Source organism: Vigna angularis, chromosome 1, assembly GCF_016808095.1.
Source record: "Vigna angularis cultivar LongXiaoDou No.4 chromosome 1, ASM1680809v1, whole genome shotgun sequence".
Taxonomy (NCBI): Eukaryota; Viridiplantae; Streptophyta; class Magnoliopsida; order Fabales; family Fabaceae; genus Vigna; species Vigna angularis.
In genome coordinates, this window is record NC_068970.1 from 55,201,702 (window position 1) to 55,220,333 (window position 18,632).

Consider the following 18,632-nt stretch of genomic DNA (forward strand, 5'->3'; position numbering starts at 1 on the left):
GTCAACTCTCATGCAAACGTGAGGACAAAACCAACCCAATGCTTTTAAATTTCTTAATCTCTTCTATTCATAGGTTTTCCTGTTTCTCTTCTTTCCACGTAATTTTGTCTCTGCCAAACTCTTTACTTTAATTCTTCGAATATCTGTCATCACTCTTTCTCTCTCCCTAACACTCTCACTGTGAGCATGGGCTCAAATTTTATATCTATGCACATGCCACGAAAAACGAGCTTTGGACGGTATCTAGCTAAACCTAATTTCCCTGCTGATTCCAACGTTGTCCCAATCTACATCCCCTCTTTGTCCTTTTCGGACACAGACTCATCAAAATTTGTGCCCTTATGATCAGCACATCTTATGGGAGAGACATGTTTTCTTTGTTTGGTTTTTGATTTCAGACACTGCCATTCCGCATCTTTTTCATCTACCAAACTGCAACCTACACTCCTTCTCTTTCTCCTGCCTTCTTTATCTCATCAATTCTTAACCACGGATTATTCATCCTTTTTTTAATTCTAGAGGTTACTAAGAGAATTTAACAACTAATTCAGTGATTGAATTACTCATCCTTATTATTTATTTCAATCTGTTACTTCGATTGAGTAATTCATTCATACACATTATACAGAAGAAAAAAGAAAATAAAAATATGAGAGCTGAAAAATTGTTCTCTTAACATAACTTTAATATAGTTTAATTCTCCATATATGAATGTTACCGAAAATCAAATCCTTATCCATTGATATTTATTACTAAAGAGACCTTCAATCCATTAATTTATTTGACGAACGCATTTATCTATCAATTATGTTAGACTTTTTTTGTCCTAAAACATATAAGTAACATTTCTTTTATCATTGGTTAAAGTTTACTGAAAAAATGAAACTATAGTGAATTTCACTCTAATGGATACTGTTTATGATGTTTATACCGTTTGCTAAACCTTAGCTAAGTGAATGGTACATAATGTATGTATAAAAGTGGAGCACGTGATATGTCTAATAGTCACAATCAATTCAACATTGAAACAGTTACTTTTGATAGCAACCAAATATACTGACAGATTGTATCTGCACTTTTTTTTTTCAAAAATTCATGGCAGCAAAAGTACACAAATAGTGCTGTATGAAAATTTATATAATACTCCAGAGTGAATTTGTGTGTGCAATTAATACACACACACACACATATATATATATATATATATATATATATATATATATATATATATATTAATATTAGTAATTAGTTGTCAGAGGATAGATAAAGAAGAATTGGCAATGTGAGCTTTTGAGTTGTGATGGGTTGTGATCTGATGGAAGTAAGAGTATTTTTTGAAGATTGAAGGAAAAAACCTGCAGTAGGAAAAATGGTGTTAATGGTAATAATAGTAATGATATAAGGGATTAATAAAGACGTGACTAAGTTAAACCACATCTTGGTTGCGGTATTCAACAAATTAAAAGAGTTGGGTGCATCAGAAGTCAATAAAGTTGATATAAATTTCAATTTCGCCTTACAGCTTCTAGATTTCCTTTAGAAGAAACCTCAATTGTCAAATATTTTCCTAACAAATCCTCTTTTTCCTACAGATTCTCTGAACAACAATAAATTACTATATTGGTTAAAAAGTGGGATCTTAGACGGTTAAATTACCTCGGCTATTACTATGTTGAGTTCAACTGTTAATTTATTTTTATTACAATATATATATATATATATATATATATATATATATATAGTGCTTGGACTTTGGACTTCCTTATTTCAATATTGTGTAAATTGAGAAACACCTATTGTCTTTTCTTTTCCTTTCCCATGCATGGAACTATTCAAAGTTAGAGTCAAGATTCCAGTCATATAGTTCAAGCATGCGCTTGGAAAAGTAAATTACAATTGGTCAAATATTGCAATATTATGAAATGAATATTTTGGCATCAGTTACTCTTGAAAAGGCCTAAAAAATAAGCTATAGTACATGTCATTGAAATATTTTTGCACATTCCCCACCAAATTTGACTATTTATATATAACCACACTCCCATTACAACATCACTGCATTATATTAAGTAAGGTTTGTCCAATGTCTAATACTATACATGAAACCAAAAATTAGACGTCACATTTACACATACAAAGCAAAGAAGTTTGTGGAAACATATGGCATTTTAAAAAAAAAGGAAAAGAGAGAGATATTTTAAAAATAATATATGAGGGAAGGGATTGAGAAAATGCACATTATTGGGACAGAAAAATAGTGGTATTGAAATGGGAACAAAGTCTTAGTTTAGGTGGGAAGAAAATGAAAGGTGGATTAAAAATGGGGTCCACAACATACATGCACCTATATTAAGAATATGGAGCTAGCATGGTCAATTAAACTGACACCAATATATTCATATATATCACTCATATTTTACATTTTTATAAGGAAAAAAAAAACACATTCTTCCTTTCTAATTTGTCTGTCATAAACCTGATGTGTAAAATAAATTTACAGAAAATAAAGAGTAATGAAAGAACATTATTGTGTGTGTGAGAGAGAGAGAATTAACATAAAAGTGAGAAGTCCCTAGCACAGGTCAAACAATTAAGATAATCACGAGCTATGAGAAGCTAGTTAGAGACAGACAGAGAGGTAGATTGATTTTTACAACTGTCAAGGAAGGGAGAGAAAAGGGTAGAGGGAAAAAGGTAGGAATTGTCACATGATTTGCAACAGTGGAAAAGGGACCAGCAACATCTGTATCCATTATGTAGGTTTATTACAATTTAAGGAGAACAAGTAGCCTGTCCGAATATTGTTGATTCTAAATTTTCTTTTTTCTTTCTTTTTCTTTCCTCCCATAAAACCCTATCTAATATCTTAAACTTATGACTCTAATTCTGCTGCTGAATTATATGCCAAAACAAAGACCAGTTCTTTCTCTCTCTCTCTCTCTCTCTCTCTCTCTCTCTCTCTCTCTCTCTCTCTCTCCTTCTTTCCCCCTCCAAACATATCACTGAACACCATCATCCAATACCAACACTGAATTCAGTTCAATCTTTCCATGGCCACACACAGGTGACTCACTGAATATATGTTGGGAATTTCGATTTAAGAGCAGCTTCATATATGATCAATAAGCTTTGCAAAAGAAACAATAGACTCATTTATAGAGGGCACATCAGCATCGTGAATGGAGCTACTTTAGGGGGAAAAGGTGAAACACTCAAAATCCAAGTATTCTTTTCTCTTTTCTTTTGTTGATTTCTTGGCAAAACCATCAAGGATACCAGTTTATATAATCCACCCTTTTCGTGGGTTTCTTTCTCCTTCTCCTTTTTGTGTGGACTTAGGATCATCAATACCTTTCTCTTTGTTTCTTATGATTATATATGAATACTATTTCTTTCTCTTTGTTTCTAATGATTATGTATAAAACAATCCCTCCAATATTACTTCCTGAAAACTATATAATTTTTCATTATCTTATGAAACATCTTGAAATTTATGCATACACGGTCTGTTGAGGATTTTTAAGTCAATCGTAAGTTTTCTATTTCGCAGAAAGATTTTAAAGCACAGGATACTTCCTTCAGAGCCGCATTTCCCTAACTGAGATGTGCTTTATTCCTGGTGATAGCAGTGTTTTTGAATTTATCTTTCACAAGGGGCAAAACTATAACCCTTTTTCTTGATATCGTACATCTTTTCTTAATATCTAGAATAAGAACCCTGGTTGTTTTTTGAAGAGACAAGTGTCACACCTTGTTCTTGTCCTAAAACGTTTGTATAGATAAAACGGAGAGAATCGATTATAAAATGTTAATTAACTCGCAGGTGAACAAATTCTCTCTCTTCGTCTGTATCCTGGTTTTCTTTATTCACTGCACAATGTTTACACATGAATATTTGTGTGAGTTCATGGATATAATCATGTGAGTGTGTTTTGTAAATCTCCTGAACTCGTAATATATATATTTATATAGGAACCTTTTGAAATTTATTGTTTCAGTGATTAAATTAAAATAATATATTTATCGTTATATTTCCTGAGTAGGAAATGACATGACCTAAAGCTAACTAAAGCGTGTGTTCATACAATTTACATCGTTTTAGTAGCACTAAATTTCTTCGTCTACCCCTTCAGTTAATTCCTTTCAACTTAAATATGTAGATCTGAATTTGGCATATCCTCATAAATTTTATTCACAGCTTCACGGTAAACAAGTTGGTTGCACTTTAACACTAAAATTCTTGAATTTTGACCTACTACAGCTATATGTGCCATAACTGTTCATTACTTTCTGATTTTCTTTTCTTGTGATATAATAATATTATATGAGTTTTAAAGCTTCGTAAATGTTGTAGAGAAACTACGGACGTGTCACAATTCTGTTAATATTGTTGATTTTGCCAACTTTGATCTGTACATTTAAATATATAAAATATTTGTTTTTGTTTCAGAATGGCATTCATAATTTGTACACAGTAAAGAATTGAAGTGGGAGTTGAATTTGATTCCTGAGCAACAACAAACGAATATGTCGGATGAATATGAGATGAGTGATGAACAGGTTGAGGACAGTTCAATAGGATCATCGCAAAAGTGTTCATCCTTTGATCTGAATGAAGAAGCTAGTAGTGAAAATAATAGCAAGGGCAATGATACGAGGTACGAGGAAGCTAAGGATGAAGGTACTTCAACAAATAAAAGTAGCAGCATAACAAGGGAAGGAAATAGTGAACGAAGAGGTGGTGTGAGACAGTATGTTAGATCAAAGATGCCTAGGCTTCGTTGGACACCTGAACTTCATCTTTCCTTTGTGCATGCTGTTGAAAGGCTTGGAGGTCAAGAGAGTAAGTATACATATATATGTTATTGATTTAGTTAAGGTCAAGTGTTGTTTATTTGTTCTTCTTTTTCTATTCGTTGTAGGTTGTCTTTATTTATTCTTCTAACTGGTATGACGTTGTTAAGATTTTTGTAATAGGGTTAGAGTAGTATTTGCATTCTTTATTAACAAATTTTTACTACTAAAAGAATTGTTTGACGTAAAATATTAGGCTGAAATGTTTGCATGAATTGGTGCAGGAGCAACACCGAAGTTGGTGCTTCAGCTAATGAACGTGAGAGGACTCAGCATTGCTCATGTCAAGAGTCATTTGCAGGTAACAACAAAACTGAGGTTTTGATAAGATTACAGTTTTTCCCTGGAAAGATATTTCATGTTTAATTGCCATAAATAATAATTCGTATTATGCTTTTATTCATTTTAGATGTACCGGAGCAAGAAACTCGATGAGGCTGGCCAAGGTAAGATCTATCTAAATCTTGCAAAGCATGCTAATGCAATTTAATCCTTTTTTTTATTAATTACATTAGAATCTTTTTTAGTAAATATTAATATATTTATTTATCTGACTTAAACTTTTTAATCACATTTCGATAAGCTTGGGATATAATTTAATTAGTGTGCTCTATTGTATGTCTCTCTCTCATGTTTTGTTGGATACCGTATCAAAATTCACAACTCTTACACTGACAATGTTAATCACACTTGTTATAGTCTCTAATAAGTTGAATAAATGTTTGATATAGCATTTGAATTTTAAGATTGATCTTTCACTTAATAATCAATATTTTGTAGTGAATTCTTCTTATACATAAATTTAAATAGATATTCTTATATTTAAAATTAAACTACAAAAATAACTATTTTATGCTTAATTATAAGGTGTAATATCAAATACTTTTTTTTTCTTGGAGAGAAAACATTTTTTTTTAAATAAGAAGGCTAAACTAAAGCACGATAATATTAAAAGATCTGCTGAAAAAATCTCTTATAAAATTAGAACAATACAAATAATAGATGAATGAATTTATTAAAAAAACACCAACCTTTTAAAGAAAGTAAAAGTTTTAAGAGTTTCACGTTAATTAAAATAAATAAAAAATGGTATATGATTCTTAAACCTGAAGGCTAGTTTTTAGATTGATTTTTTCTTCTTTACAATTAATGAGAATAATGTCACATATACTCAGACTTTGACATGCTCACTACTAATTCCATTTCAATTATCATGAAACTTGGTTAAATAATTCTATTATAATCAGTACATTCATTATCAAATATAATGCTCAACCGTTGTTTAATAATTAGAAGTTTTCAGCAACAATGTGTCATTTGGAAAAGGGATCCCCACTAGTTGGAAAGTTATAACACAAGAACAGAATAAAATTCTGATGAAGAATACAAATTCCAAATTAACACCCTCCTCTAGAAAATATAAATAAGGGTGATAAAAAAAACGGAGAACATGGAAACAATACTCACTCAGCTTAGATATCACACATTCATTAATGGGTTAAAACAAATTAAATACATTATTGATAAATTGGACATGTATATTGAAAAATATAATTCTTGAAAACATCAAGGAATTAAATGCATGATACATAGAAACATTAGTATGGAATTAATATACATGAACTAAATTTATATAGATAATTGTTCACAATGAAGAAAATGTTTACACTGATAGTAGTACTCTATTTTACAACACTAGGCGTCTTCTACAAATTTAAAATGGATGCAAATTTGACCATTTTCATTATTCAAACAAAGAAAATTGAAGTGTGATTTAGATCGAACCATTATCTGAATTGAAATTAACAAATTGTTGTGGACAGGGTGTCGTACTTGTATTCTTTTTATATTTTATTATATTTTTCACGTAGCAACTAGGATATGAAAACTAAACATTGGTGTCATCGAAGTTGGAACTACTGGTCTATGGAGGCAAAATCAACTACAGCATTTAAGTAATGCATGTTTGTGTACCCAAACAAGTAAGCACTAACGAAAAGAGAAAAAGAGATAGAGATAGACAGAGAGAGAGAAATATAGTTATACTTTAAAAGTTAGATTTTTAACATATAATGTTTTTTCAATAGGAAATGTGGCTATAAAATAAAATTGCATAGATAAATATAAATATTTAAATTATCTCAAATGTAACATACATGGTCATGAAAGTAAATCATACGATTCAAATATTATATCTGTTAAATTTAAATTCTATAAAAGTTATTACTTAATTAGAGTTAAACTTACTCATTAAGTAAGTGAGTATATTTCTTGAGAAATAAAGCTAGTCCTTAGGCTTTTCTTAACTTATAAGTATAATCTTTACTAGGAAATAGAAATGGTAGTTTAAACAATGTCAGAATTAATTTAATGCATTGTACTGAAACTATTTTATGCAGACATTGTATAGTTCAATATTTCCTATTCAAAACTATATTAATTTAACTAAGCAGAATGTTTATATTAAGAATTCAAATTTGCTTTAAAAATATTATACTTAGGGAAACTGATGGTCTTATTTTCATTATCCGTGTGTATTCATAATACGCCATGCTTTTTAAGAAGCTCAAAAAAAGCATCCAAAAGAAATTATTGAACGAAGTGATTTCAAATGATGTTGGTCAAATTTATTTTGGGTCTCTCTTTTCAGGAGCAGTTGAGTCAAACAAAGTTGTAAGGTAAATGTCTTAAAAATTATTTTTTATGGAGAAAGTTTTAATTTTGAAAATAGCCAGTTTTAGAATATTTTGATATCTGTTATCTCTATCTTTTTGAAATTTTAAGATTAAAAATCATCGTAGTACTGGAATTATAGGTAACGTGCTTACATGAAAAACCTATTTATAAATAATAAATTTTATCTTTATTTTTTATTTTCCCTTCAACTTCAAAGTAACATTAAAATCAAGATAATCCATATAAATGTTCTCTTATTGTGCTTCCTTCAATTATAATAGCATTGATTTCATTCTCTTTAATTTCAAGATAAAACAATAATATCATATTTCTTTTGAAGATAGAAAAATAATTTACAAAAGAGAATATTAAAGGAAAATTTAATTTTTCTCACTTTTTTTTTCTCAAACATTAAAGAAAAGAAATAGATTTTGATATATATATATCTACTAATGAAACATTATATTTGTGTTATAACATGGTGAACATCAAAGTAAATTTTATCCGAACATGAGACTTCTCTTCTGACAATGATGTCTTTATTTATTAAGTTTTTGGTCAGAAATTGTATGTTAGTGAGATTCTGGTTACCAAGGGTTGGATATGTTTTAGGTATTGTTATTTTAACTTTTTTACTATATATTCATCGACATTCACTTTGCAGTATTAAGTGAAACATACAAATCATCCCACGAACTTGGTCGTATTTCTCATGTGACCCATCCTCGTCAACATTTTAAGATGGGAAATGGTGGAATTATTCTAGCAAGTGATTACACCGATCACAGTTATTACCATGGTCTCTTGCATCCTTCAAACCTATCACACTCACATTCAAAAGCCATCGATTCAAGGTAACCATGCAAACATTTTAAGTCCTTTTCATTCCAAATGTTTTCCAATCTAATCCAATCTGCAATATATCTATCACCAGACACCAACAATGGTTCTTCAACAATCATCAACCTTTTAGAAAACCAAGTTACTTTAGCAACGAAGTTGGCTCAGCAACCTTACAAACGCAAGCAAGATCAATGTCTTCAAACCAAATTCAAGTAATGGATGCTACCAGCATTGCACCCATGAGACCAAGCCAATTTCTTGAAGAGAAAAGATGGCCTCCATTGGAAATCATGAACAATCACCCCTGGAAGAAAAGGTTACCTTCTAATACTGACTCAAAATCTGTTCTGCTTCATCAATTTGGCTCCACAACTTCACCATCTCTTAGACCAACTGAGTTAAACTTCCCAAACAAAACAAGAATCAGGGAACATCTATCTAACTCCGATGAGCATCGCAGCTATTCCAACGCTTTCAATCCTGAATTTGAACCTCCCTTTCGGATTAAGGTAACATCAATCGCATATATTTTCTTCTTGAAAATGTCATTTTCTATTTCGATTTTTAATCTTAATTCCATACAATTACTGATTTTTTTTAATCTTTTTGAAACATAAAAACTTGCTTTTACCATTTTTTAAAAATTGTTATAGACTAGAAACTAGTAAGAGAAAAGTTAAACTCTAAAATTTGAAAAAATCTATCACTAAGATGTAATATAAGCATTTTTTTTTTCTTACTAAACCATTGATAGAATTTGGTTTGATGAAATGCAGTCGAATCAAGAAAAAATGCAGAAAGAGAAGCAGTGGGTGCCTGATCTGCGACTGAGTTTAAGTCAGAGAGATGGCAACAGTGATGGGAAGAATGATCATTGCAGAGAAACCCAAGAAATCAACACGAAACTTTCACTTTCATAGAATCTATAGCCAAGTCAATGTATAATGCAAATACCACAGCCTAGCCGTTCATACAGTCTGAGTGAAGATATATATCGATACTAAAACAAAATTACACAATTATATATCGCTACAACACTGAATTGTGTGGGCTGGCAAGTACATAGGGTTTCTCCTCACACCCGAAAAAACCAATAAAAAATGGGATTTGAGTGTAAAATTAATATGGTGATCGTCGTGATTACGAGAGTGAGTTTGTAAGAGAGTTTTTTCTTGTGCAATATTTGGTTTGATTAGGCACAAAGTAAAAGGAAAGAGAGAGAAGAAAATAACAAATATTGCAACATGTTTTTGCTTTAAGTTTTGTGTGAATACATGCAGTGAATTAAGTTTAGTTCAGCAAGACTGAGAATATGGCAATCAGATCTTTAATGCAAGAGCTACTTCTACCTACCGAGAAGAAGATTAAAGTAGGAAAATGCATGGATTTAAGTTTAGTATTGAGTTGCACACAAGCTGAGTTTTATGATGAGCGTGGAATTTTTTTCCTTAGTAGTGCATTGTGATTTTAGTTTGTTGAATGATACTGTGTAGTATTCTTTTGAGGGTGAATATTACTGTGTAGTTGAGATTAAGTTTTAAGATTATTTTACGTTTTATAAAAGGGAGCATATTACTTGAATTATTTATTCTCTCTCTCCAATATATATAGCAAGGCAATCTCACCCATTCCTATGTCAATCTAAGAATTCAGTTGAATTTTATATACAAACGTAACATTAAACACTATGGGTTGAACACGGATTCTTAAAAAGAAATAAACATTTAGTCTTACTTAAGAATCAATCTTTATAAATAAAAGTCAAATAATGTTGAATTTATATCACAAGGTTCCTAAAATCATATAATTAATTTATTAGTGTCGACTTTTTGAAGATCAATATTCTAACTAGTCCGAGCTTAATTCACACAAATTCATCACTAACTTTTAACTTGAATTTTAATCAAAACAATTTAATGTCAGTCAAGATGATGGTAATACATTTTTATTTTAAATTTATATTCTAATTTAGAATTAATTAATAGATGTTAATTTAAATAAATATTACAAAAATATATTATATTAATGTTATTTTAATCAATACTAATTTAAATAAATAATAAAATTAGTATTTATATAATTGACACTAATTTAAATAAATATAAATAATATTAAATTATGACAATTAAGATGTCACTAACTTTATTTATTTTCAATATTTATTTAATTAATGTCAACCAATACAAATTTTTTTCTTTTTTCAAAATGTTAAAAATAGTTTTGGTCGCCTTATAATATGATATGATCTTAAAAGAAAATATTGAAATTAGTTTATTAGATATTAGACTTCTAACTAATCGGTTATTCATTAAACTTTTTTAAGTAAATGAGTCATTAAGAAAATTATTTACTGATATCTTACTATATATATGAGAAGATTTTGCTTTTCATCATATACAGTGTCTTTCTTTATGAGAGGATTTTGCTTTTCATCATACAGTGTCTTTCTTTATGAGAGGATTGTGTAAAATTTTATAAAATTGGGATCAATGTAATTTATTTAAATTTAATTTATAAGTATACTTTTAATAAATTGTACTTTAAGTTTTTAATGATATTTTAATTCAGTGAATATATAAACAATTTGAAACAAAATTAAAAATTGTATTACACTTCGTCAAATCTATAGTTTATTCTTTAACTATTTTTTGTGAGTGATTTCGTGTATGGACGTGTATACGTAAGTGTGTGACGTAAAATAATTATATAAAAAATTAGGTTTATATATTACTCATTTGTTCATCTTTACAGAAGAACAAAAATCAAGTAATACTGATGTTCTTATATCACATCTAATTTAAAACGGTATTTTATTAAAGTCCCAATGTTGAGTGGATAATTCTTTCATCTTGTTTATGATAAGTGACATAACATTTAATGTGTATGCTTGTTCTCTTAAGGGGATCTATATTCTTTTAGAGAATAAACTCTTACTTTCTTGCAAAAAAAGGGAAGTTGTATTGAATAGAAATAATTGCAAAGAAAATTTAAAACAATTGTAATTCAATTAATGAAGGCTCATTTAATATCTCATTTACATGTTTTGTATTATTCTTATTAATAAAAAGAATAATTAATCATAAAATATTTCAATGAGGAAATTCATTGGGAAAGATATAACAACATCTTAATCCAATCACACAAGGGATTAACACCCTTCTTTACCCAAAACCTTAAATCAATGGATGGTTTTCACCTTTATATAATGTTCTAATTTCTCATTTCTATCCAATGTGAGATTTAGACTTACACTTGTTCTAACAATCTCCCCCTTCAAGGGTGAATCTTTTCCAGATTGGTATACTTCCAGGTTAGACTCAACTGATTACAATGATCTCTGTATCAAAAGTCTTTCTGACAAAGACTTTCAGGTAAGCGTGTCCTATTAAAATAAATTGTAGTACAAAGAAGTACTCGAATACTTTTGCTGAAAAATTGTTAGTATTGTAGAACTTATTTTAGTCTCACATCGCTTAATATTGTGATATTGTTTTTTTATTTAGCTATACTTAACCAAAATATAAATATACTTCATAGTCGTAAACGTAATTATTTGTACTCTGAACCACACTTATGAGACATATGCAAGTCCAATCCAACAAAATAAAATAACATTATACATAAATTCCTCTAACCCTCCATGTTGTTGAGAAAAATACTTTTGTTCAAATTCCACTAGAGAGTTAATTCATGTGATCTATAAATGGAAATCCAGTTCATCAATGTTATAGAAATTATCATGAGCTTCTTTGTATTTTTCTTTTGGCACCATTCAAAATAGTCTTTTGAAAGGTCATAAAGATTCCATAGCAAATAGTATAAGAAAAGTAGCTTCTACAACATCAAGATAACAGCTCAAGGTGCATCTAAGAAAGGTTATAGTATTATTTGCTTCAATACCTCCTATAAGCTCTTGGTCGAGGATTTCTCTTTCCAACATATAATTCTCTTAATCTTGTTGTCTATGTTGACGTTAGTTGCTTAGATAAAAAAAAAAAGTCAAATAAGTTTTATGTTTTTCTAAGAAATGCTTTATTATTGTGGAAGACAAAGAAACAATCTACTATTTTCAAATCTATTATAGATAATGTGTCTTATCCTCAATGACCAATGAAACATTTTGGCTTATATCTTTATCGTAACATTCTGTGATTCAAATTTCCTCCACCACTATACTTTTATGTAATAATCAGTGATTTTTCTATCTTCATCTAATCCTACTCATAATCATGAACATTCAAAACATGTTCACATCAACCATCACTTCATCACAGTATTGATTCAATGTAATATCATCAAACTAGATCATATCAAAAATCATTACTAGTTGGCTGACCTTTTCACCAATGCATTGAAGACTTCATAATTTTTCACTCACGCACAAATGGGAAATATACAAAACCACATGTTTTCTCCCGCTTGAAGAAGGGTATTATAAATTAGAAGTTTTTATGTTTGTTAAATATCTGTCACAAACTAGCCGTAGTTGAATAGTATTAAGTACCATTCCTTTTCTGTATAAACATATCTCTTGTACCAATCTTTTCAATAAGTTTTTCCTTTTAACTTATTATACATAATCAAGCTTGTGATATGTACTCTAGCTCCCTAAATCAGAAATACTTTGATTTTCATACTTGGCAATGAGTTTAAGAAACTGGAAGAAAAGACAGATTAAATGCTAATAAGAAGATTTTTGCATGAAATGTTGTATGTAAAGAAGAAACAATTCAACATCAATAACAGCAATGACTAATATAATTTATATATATACATTCCCTTATATAAAATACCGGTTTTAAGATTGGCTCAGATAAAAAAAACCAAAGGTTCGTTAGTCTGAGCAAGCTGTCAGGAAGAACCACAAGGAAGACACTACAGTAGTGCGAATGAACCTCTGGAGGTTGCTTATCAAATTTTGAATTCACCTAAAGTACCACTAGTCCAAAGAAGCTTTGTTTGCTTTTATTTATCACCAAAAGTTATATTAATTCCTGTGCAAAATCTGACATGAAGAAAATGAAAAAGGTATGAGGAATCAAGTTTAAGAAGTCAACCAACGAAAACAAAATTCAAAAGAAGATGAGAACTAAGATATGAAAGTTTATGAGAGGCCAAAATCTAACCTATGCTGTCATGCAAACAAGCAATAGGAGGAGAACCAAATCCCATGAGGCTGAAAAAATAAAGGTCATAAAAAGCTTTGGATCATAACATGGTATAAACGCCAGCGTTCCACGCCTAAGATTTCGAATGATGAGATCTATACACGACTAGTTCCTGTAGAGAAAAGCTAAATGTGAGTTTTCATTCTTTTGGTAACTCAACCATTGATTAAGGCCTCGAGGGATTAAAGAGTTTACCTTAGAACAGGTTACTTGATCATGATTCACGTTCGAAGATTTCACTATTGTTTCCCACTTAGTATAGCTTGATGCTCTACTAAAACCCTGTCTTTTAGACTTGGATTGTGTACCTTGATTTTTATGAGGGAATGAATTCTTAGAAGAAACTAGAGGCAGGGCACGACAAAGCCAGGACTCAGAAGGTGACTTTGGCAATGGAGGGGCAAGAGGATGCAGAACGTATTCGGTGCCAACATTTCCTTGATCATCAATTGCTACAATTTGTTGGTTGTTGATCTCTGCATCTTTGTCAAATGAACCTGGCACAAGTTGCAAGGACGTGGATTCTTGATTAATTTCTTGATCAGCTGTCATTCTTTCAGCTTTATCTTCTTTGGCCATGAGATATACCATTCTTGGTAAAGTTGAAGAATTGACATCCACAGAATTCAACTCTTGAGAACCCAAATTCTCGTCCAAAGCATGTAGATGTTTAGTATCTCGAAAAGAATCTAGTAAGGAATTTCTTTCTTTTCCTGCCACTGTTGCGCTTCCTAGTGAACGTGAACTAGAGCATGACGATTTTAGAGTACTCGCAGTATCTATGTACAGTGTCTTTTCAACAGTAAAGCTCCCAGAACTTGAGCTTCTTTTGGCTCCTTGTGATAGCATGTCTTGAATACTTGCAGATCCTCTGCTAGGATATTTTAATTTGTCAGAAAGATTACTATTAGCTTGTTTGGAATCACTGAACGATTTCACTCCAGGAAGGAGAGGTTGAGATTTACTTGGAAAAGGAGATATGTCAGTAGCACTAGCAGCTCTTGAACGACGAAAGGGAGAGAGCTTATCCAACTGTTTCATTTCGCCAGAGTAAGTATACCTGCTTGATTCACTGGTCCATTTTTTCCTTAGATCCTGCTTATTGGGTGATGCAGCTCTTGAGCTTGATTTCCTCATATTAATAGCATCCCAAGCCTGCAGCAAAAGTTCATGATTCAATTACCACAGAAGTATGCAATGGATGAACAGGGAATAAATGTTATTTAGTTCATACCTTCTTTATAACTGGAGCTGGTCTGTGAGAGCGAATATGAGAACTTTTATCAGGTTTTCCAACCTCATAGGCAGAATACAATGATAACTGATTCCCCATTTTTGTCCCGGTCACTGGATTTAGCATGCACAATGAATTTCTAACACATAATCGAGGAAGCAATCCGCAACCTTTAGATGAAATATTTGCATAATCATTAGTTTCATCTCCACTTTCCTCTTCCTCATCTTCTTGACATTGACCATTATATGGTACAATGTCGGTGATATATCTATTAACAAATGACTTCTTTTGCTCAGGAACCAATTTGATGAACTCCCTAGGTTGTTCAGCCAGAACAGATTGTTTTCTAGAAGAAATATATTGAGGAGGCTGGATTGTCACAGCCTTTGCTGCATGTAAAAACCGGCTCATCATGAAATCATGAGCTTGTTTATCGGTAGAAGAGGCTCCACACATATTTGAATCCAAATTATCTAAGCCACTAACACCACTTACACTACAATTCATGGACAATGGCTCAGTAGGTGACAGTGTTTCAAGGGCATCAGAAAAAACATCGTCATCATTATCATAGTCATCGTTATCTTCCACCTTTTCTGTTTTCACATTTTTACCTTCTCTGTCCCATTGTATTTTCTCACTAAAAGAATTTGATGTGTTTGGGGATCTAAAGTTATTTGCAACATTAGTGTCCTTTTTCAATGATCGTTTGGCATGATTTATGGACTTTCCAGGAGGAAGAGTTGGGGTTGGGACAATTGAAGCCTGTTCAGGAGGTTGAAGTTCAGATCCATCATAATCCTTCGACCTTCCAGGAATATGCTCCCAGTTGAAAGGCACTGCAACAGGGTCTGTTACCTGATCCAAAGTGGTGTCTGATTCACAGAGTGGAAGTGTTTGTGGCTTCTCTAACATCCTTCTAGTTGTTTCAGTTAAGGATGGAGGTGTACCAAAAGAGCGTCTCACCGACATAAGAGGAGCATCAATGTTCAACTTCCTTTCATCCATCATGTTCCACACCAACATCAACTGAACACTTTCTTTCTTTCTTTTATGCAATCACTCTCATTAATAAGTTCAAGAATCACGGGAATATCACATAATACTAATTTCAGCATAAAAAGGATGCGATATCCAAATCCTTCTATTCGATCAAGAAAATCTGGAAAATAGAAGATGAAAGAACCAGATCATTACACTTTAAATTACAATTTAAACAGAAAATTCTCTGGTTCAAATTTTCATCCAACGGTACTTAAACCGAGACCAGAGGAGCACAGTGATGCAACCAGTAAGAAAAATTTGAACCAAAATGAACCCACGATAACAGCTATAGATAACTCAAATGACTTTCCAAATTCTCAGCCTTTAACCAGAGAAGAAAATTCCGTAATGGTCTATTGAGCGAGTGAGACGGGAAAAACAAACATTCCACTGATTCTAGTTATATAAGTTTTGATTTTTGTTGCTTAGGAAACCAATGGGACAATAAAACTCCTGTAAAAACCCCACTTTCCTCTTCTGAATAAGCGAAATATATAAATATTTAACAGTCAAAATTCTTTAAAAACAAGAGAGGCAACAAAGTATGGTTAATAAACGAAACAGAGAAAGCAAGACAATCTTCATGGATCATTATATGATAACAAGCATAGCTTAAGGTCCCACTAGAGTAATAATTCAAGTGCAAGAGAAAAAACAATGAAGAAAAATGATACCAATTTAATAACAGCATGAAACATGGGAGGAATTTTGAGTGGAAGGCAATTTGAAGAAAGTGTCTGTAGTGTGTATTTTTGTCATGTTCATGTGGCGTTATGCAGCTGAATTGGCCATATAAAACTGAAGAAATGGATAGCAGGGAATCGTCAAATAAGTAGTGAGTGAACATCACTTGGTGAGAGAGTTCAGTCGGACGAAAGATGAAATGAGTGAGTAAGTGGGGGGAATGAGTAAGCACAAAGGAAAGCAGAGATAATGACAGAAAGATTGGGTATTTGCTCTTCTTTTGCTTTCTGCGAAATTTCGGATTTTACAATGTGTCTGTAAGATACTGACCAAGATAACGTTACAGAATGGACTAAATATTCCACTACAATGCTGTTACACTTTTTTTCACTGTGATACAGTGCTGTTCAAACCACGCGCTTCCTTTTTCAACTACCTTCTTTCTACTTCGTCAATTGCAATTTTATTTTGATTTTGTGTAAGCAAGTTTTTCCTTGTCGCTTTCATGCAACACACTACACGTGGCTTCAACGTTAAGCTGAAGAATCCCCTAAAGTAATTTTATTTTAAAAATCAATGATTAGGGGCATGTGTATAATTTTAAATATATTATAATTTTATTTGACAAATAAATATTTTTCATTTATCCACCAGCACTTTAAATATTCCATTATACTGCTTTTTATATATTTAGAAATTTGAATCATAAAATTTTGTTAAATTTTTAAAGTTTCTTACATCGAGCGAGTTGTTTCTTTTTGTCCTCTTACCAAAAAGGACACCATTAGATTAAAGATTTACAATTTCAAGTTTAAAATAATAATATTAAACATGACTCATAAATAAAATATTAGAAAATGGATTTCAAGCCTAATTCAGTCTCACAAAATCGGCTTGTAAGGTGAGATTTGTATCTCACTTATATATTATAATTTGGTCTTATCTCTAGTCGATGTGAGACTTCCAACACACCCATTCACGCTGAGATATAGACATCTCGTGCGTGATACTAAAAATTAATGGGTGGTTCGATAACGGCCCGAGAACGGATGGAAACATAAATGCCCACTTAGAACTCGCTAGGATACGCTCTAAACATGGCTCGGATACCATATTATAAATGGACTTTAAGTCTAACTCAACCCCACAAAACCGGCTAGTAAGGTGAGGTTTACACCTCACTTATATATTATATTTTGGTCTTATCTCTAGTCGATGTGAGACTTCCAACACACCCCTTTACGATGTGAGACTTCCAACACACCCATTTACGCCGAGGTATAGACATCTCGTGTGTAATAGTAGAACTTAGGTGGTCCGATAACGACTCGATAGCGGATGGAATAGAAGAATAGAATGCCTACATAGAACTCGCTACAATAGGCTCCAACTATGGCTTTGATACCATATTAAGAAGTGGGCTTTAAGCCTAACTCAACCCTACAAAACCAGCTTTTAAGGTGAGGTTTACACCTCACTTATATATTATAAATTGGCCTTATCTCTAGTCGATGTGGGACTTCCAACACACCCCCTTCACGCTGAGGTATAGACATATCGTGCGTGATAATAGAAATTAATGGGTGGTCCAATAGCGGTCCGACAACAGGTGGAAACAGAAATGTCTACTTAGAACTCACTAGGATAGGCTCTAACCATGGCTCTGATACCATATTAAGAAGTGGGCTTTAAGCCTAACTCAACCCTACAAAACTGGCTTGTAAGGTGAGGTTTGCACCTCACTTGTATATTATAAATTTGCCTTATCTCTAGTCGATGTGAGACTTCTAACATAAAATTACTAACGAATAATTTTATAATAATATTTTAGAATTTTTGTAATTGTCATTGATAGACTGATGGAGACTATATAATGGTAAATGAGATGACTTTATATTGATCAAGTGTGACTCTATGGGCAACTTTGTTATTAAATCTAATGGTCAACCAAAAACAAACAACTCATTTGATGTGGCATTTTTTAAACTTAATTATGAAAAGAAATAGTTAGCTTTACACGTAAGTTAACATTATTTATATTCTTCATTATATGATGTTTTAGAAAAAAAATTAATCCGAAAATTAGCTCTTATTTATTAAACCAATTATGCTTTAATTTCTTTTCA

General features: G+C 31.5%; 2 protein-coding genes across 2 annotated transcripts; one reads left to right on the forward strand and one right to left on the reverse strand.

The window, feature by feature from the left end:
- The first annotated feature begins 2,867 nt into the window (after positions 1–2,867).
- LOC108339257 (two-component response regulator ARR18) lies at positions 2,868–9,935 on the forward strand. The gene is made up of 7 exons (XM_017576399.2): positions 2,868–3,203; positions 4,451–4,843; positions 5,079–5,155; positions 5,264–5,300; positions 8,195–8,384; positions 8,465–8,882; positions 9,150–9,935. Exons 2-7 carry the CDS (start codon positions 4,528–4,530, stop codon positions 9,291–9,293), a joined length of 1,182 nt encoding a protein of 393 aa, XP_017431888.1. The 5' UTR covers positions 2,868–3,203; positions 4,451–4,527; the 3' UTR covers positions 9,294–9,935.
- Positions 9,936–13,102: 3,167 nt separating this feature from the next.
- Positions 13,103–16,816, reverse strand: LOC108322162 (uncharacterized). Its single transcript, XM_017554198.2, has 5 exons — positions 16,497–16,816; positions 14,776–15,940; positions 13,737–14,696; positions 13,500–13,653; positions 13,103–13,378 (listed from the first exon to the last, which is right to left on the reverse strand). The coding sequence occupies exons 2-4, from the start codon at positions 15,802–15,804 to the stop codon at positions 13,615–13,617; spliced, it is 2,028 nt and encodes a 675-aa protein (XP_017409687.1). The 5' UTR covers positions 15,805–15,940; positions 16,497–16,816; the 3' UTR covers positions 13,103–13,378; positions 13,500–13,614.
- Between the last annotated feature and the right edge of the window lie 1,816 nt (positions 16,817–18,632).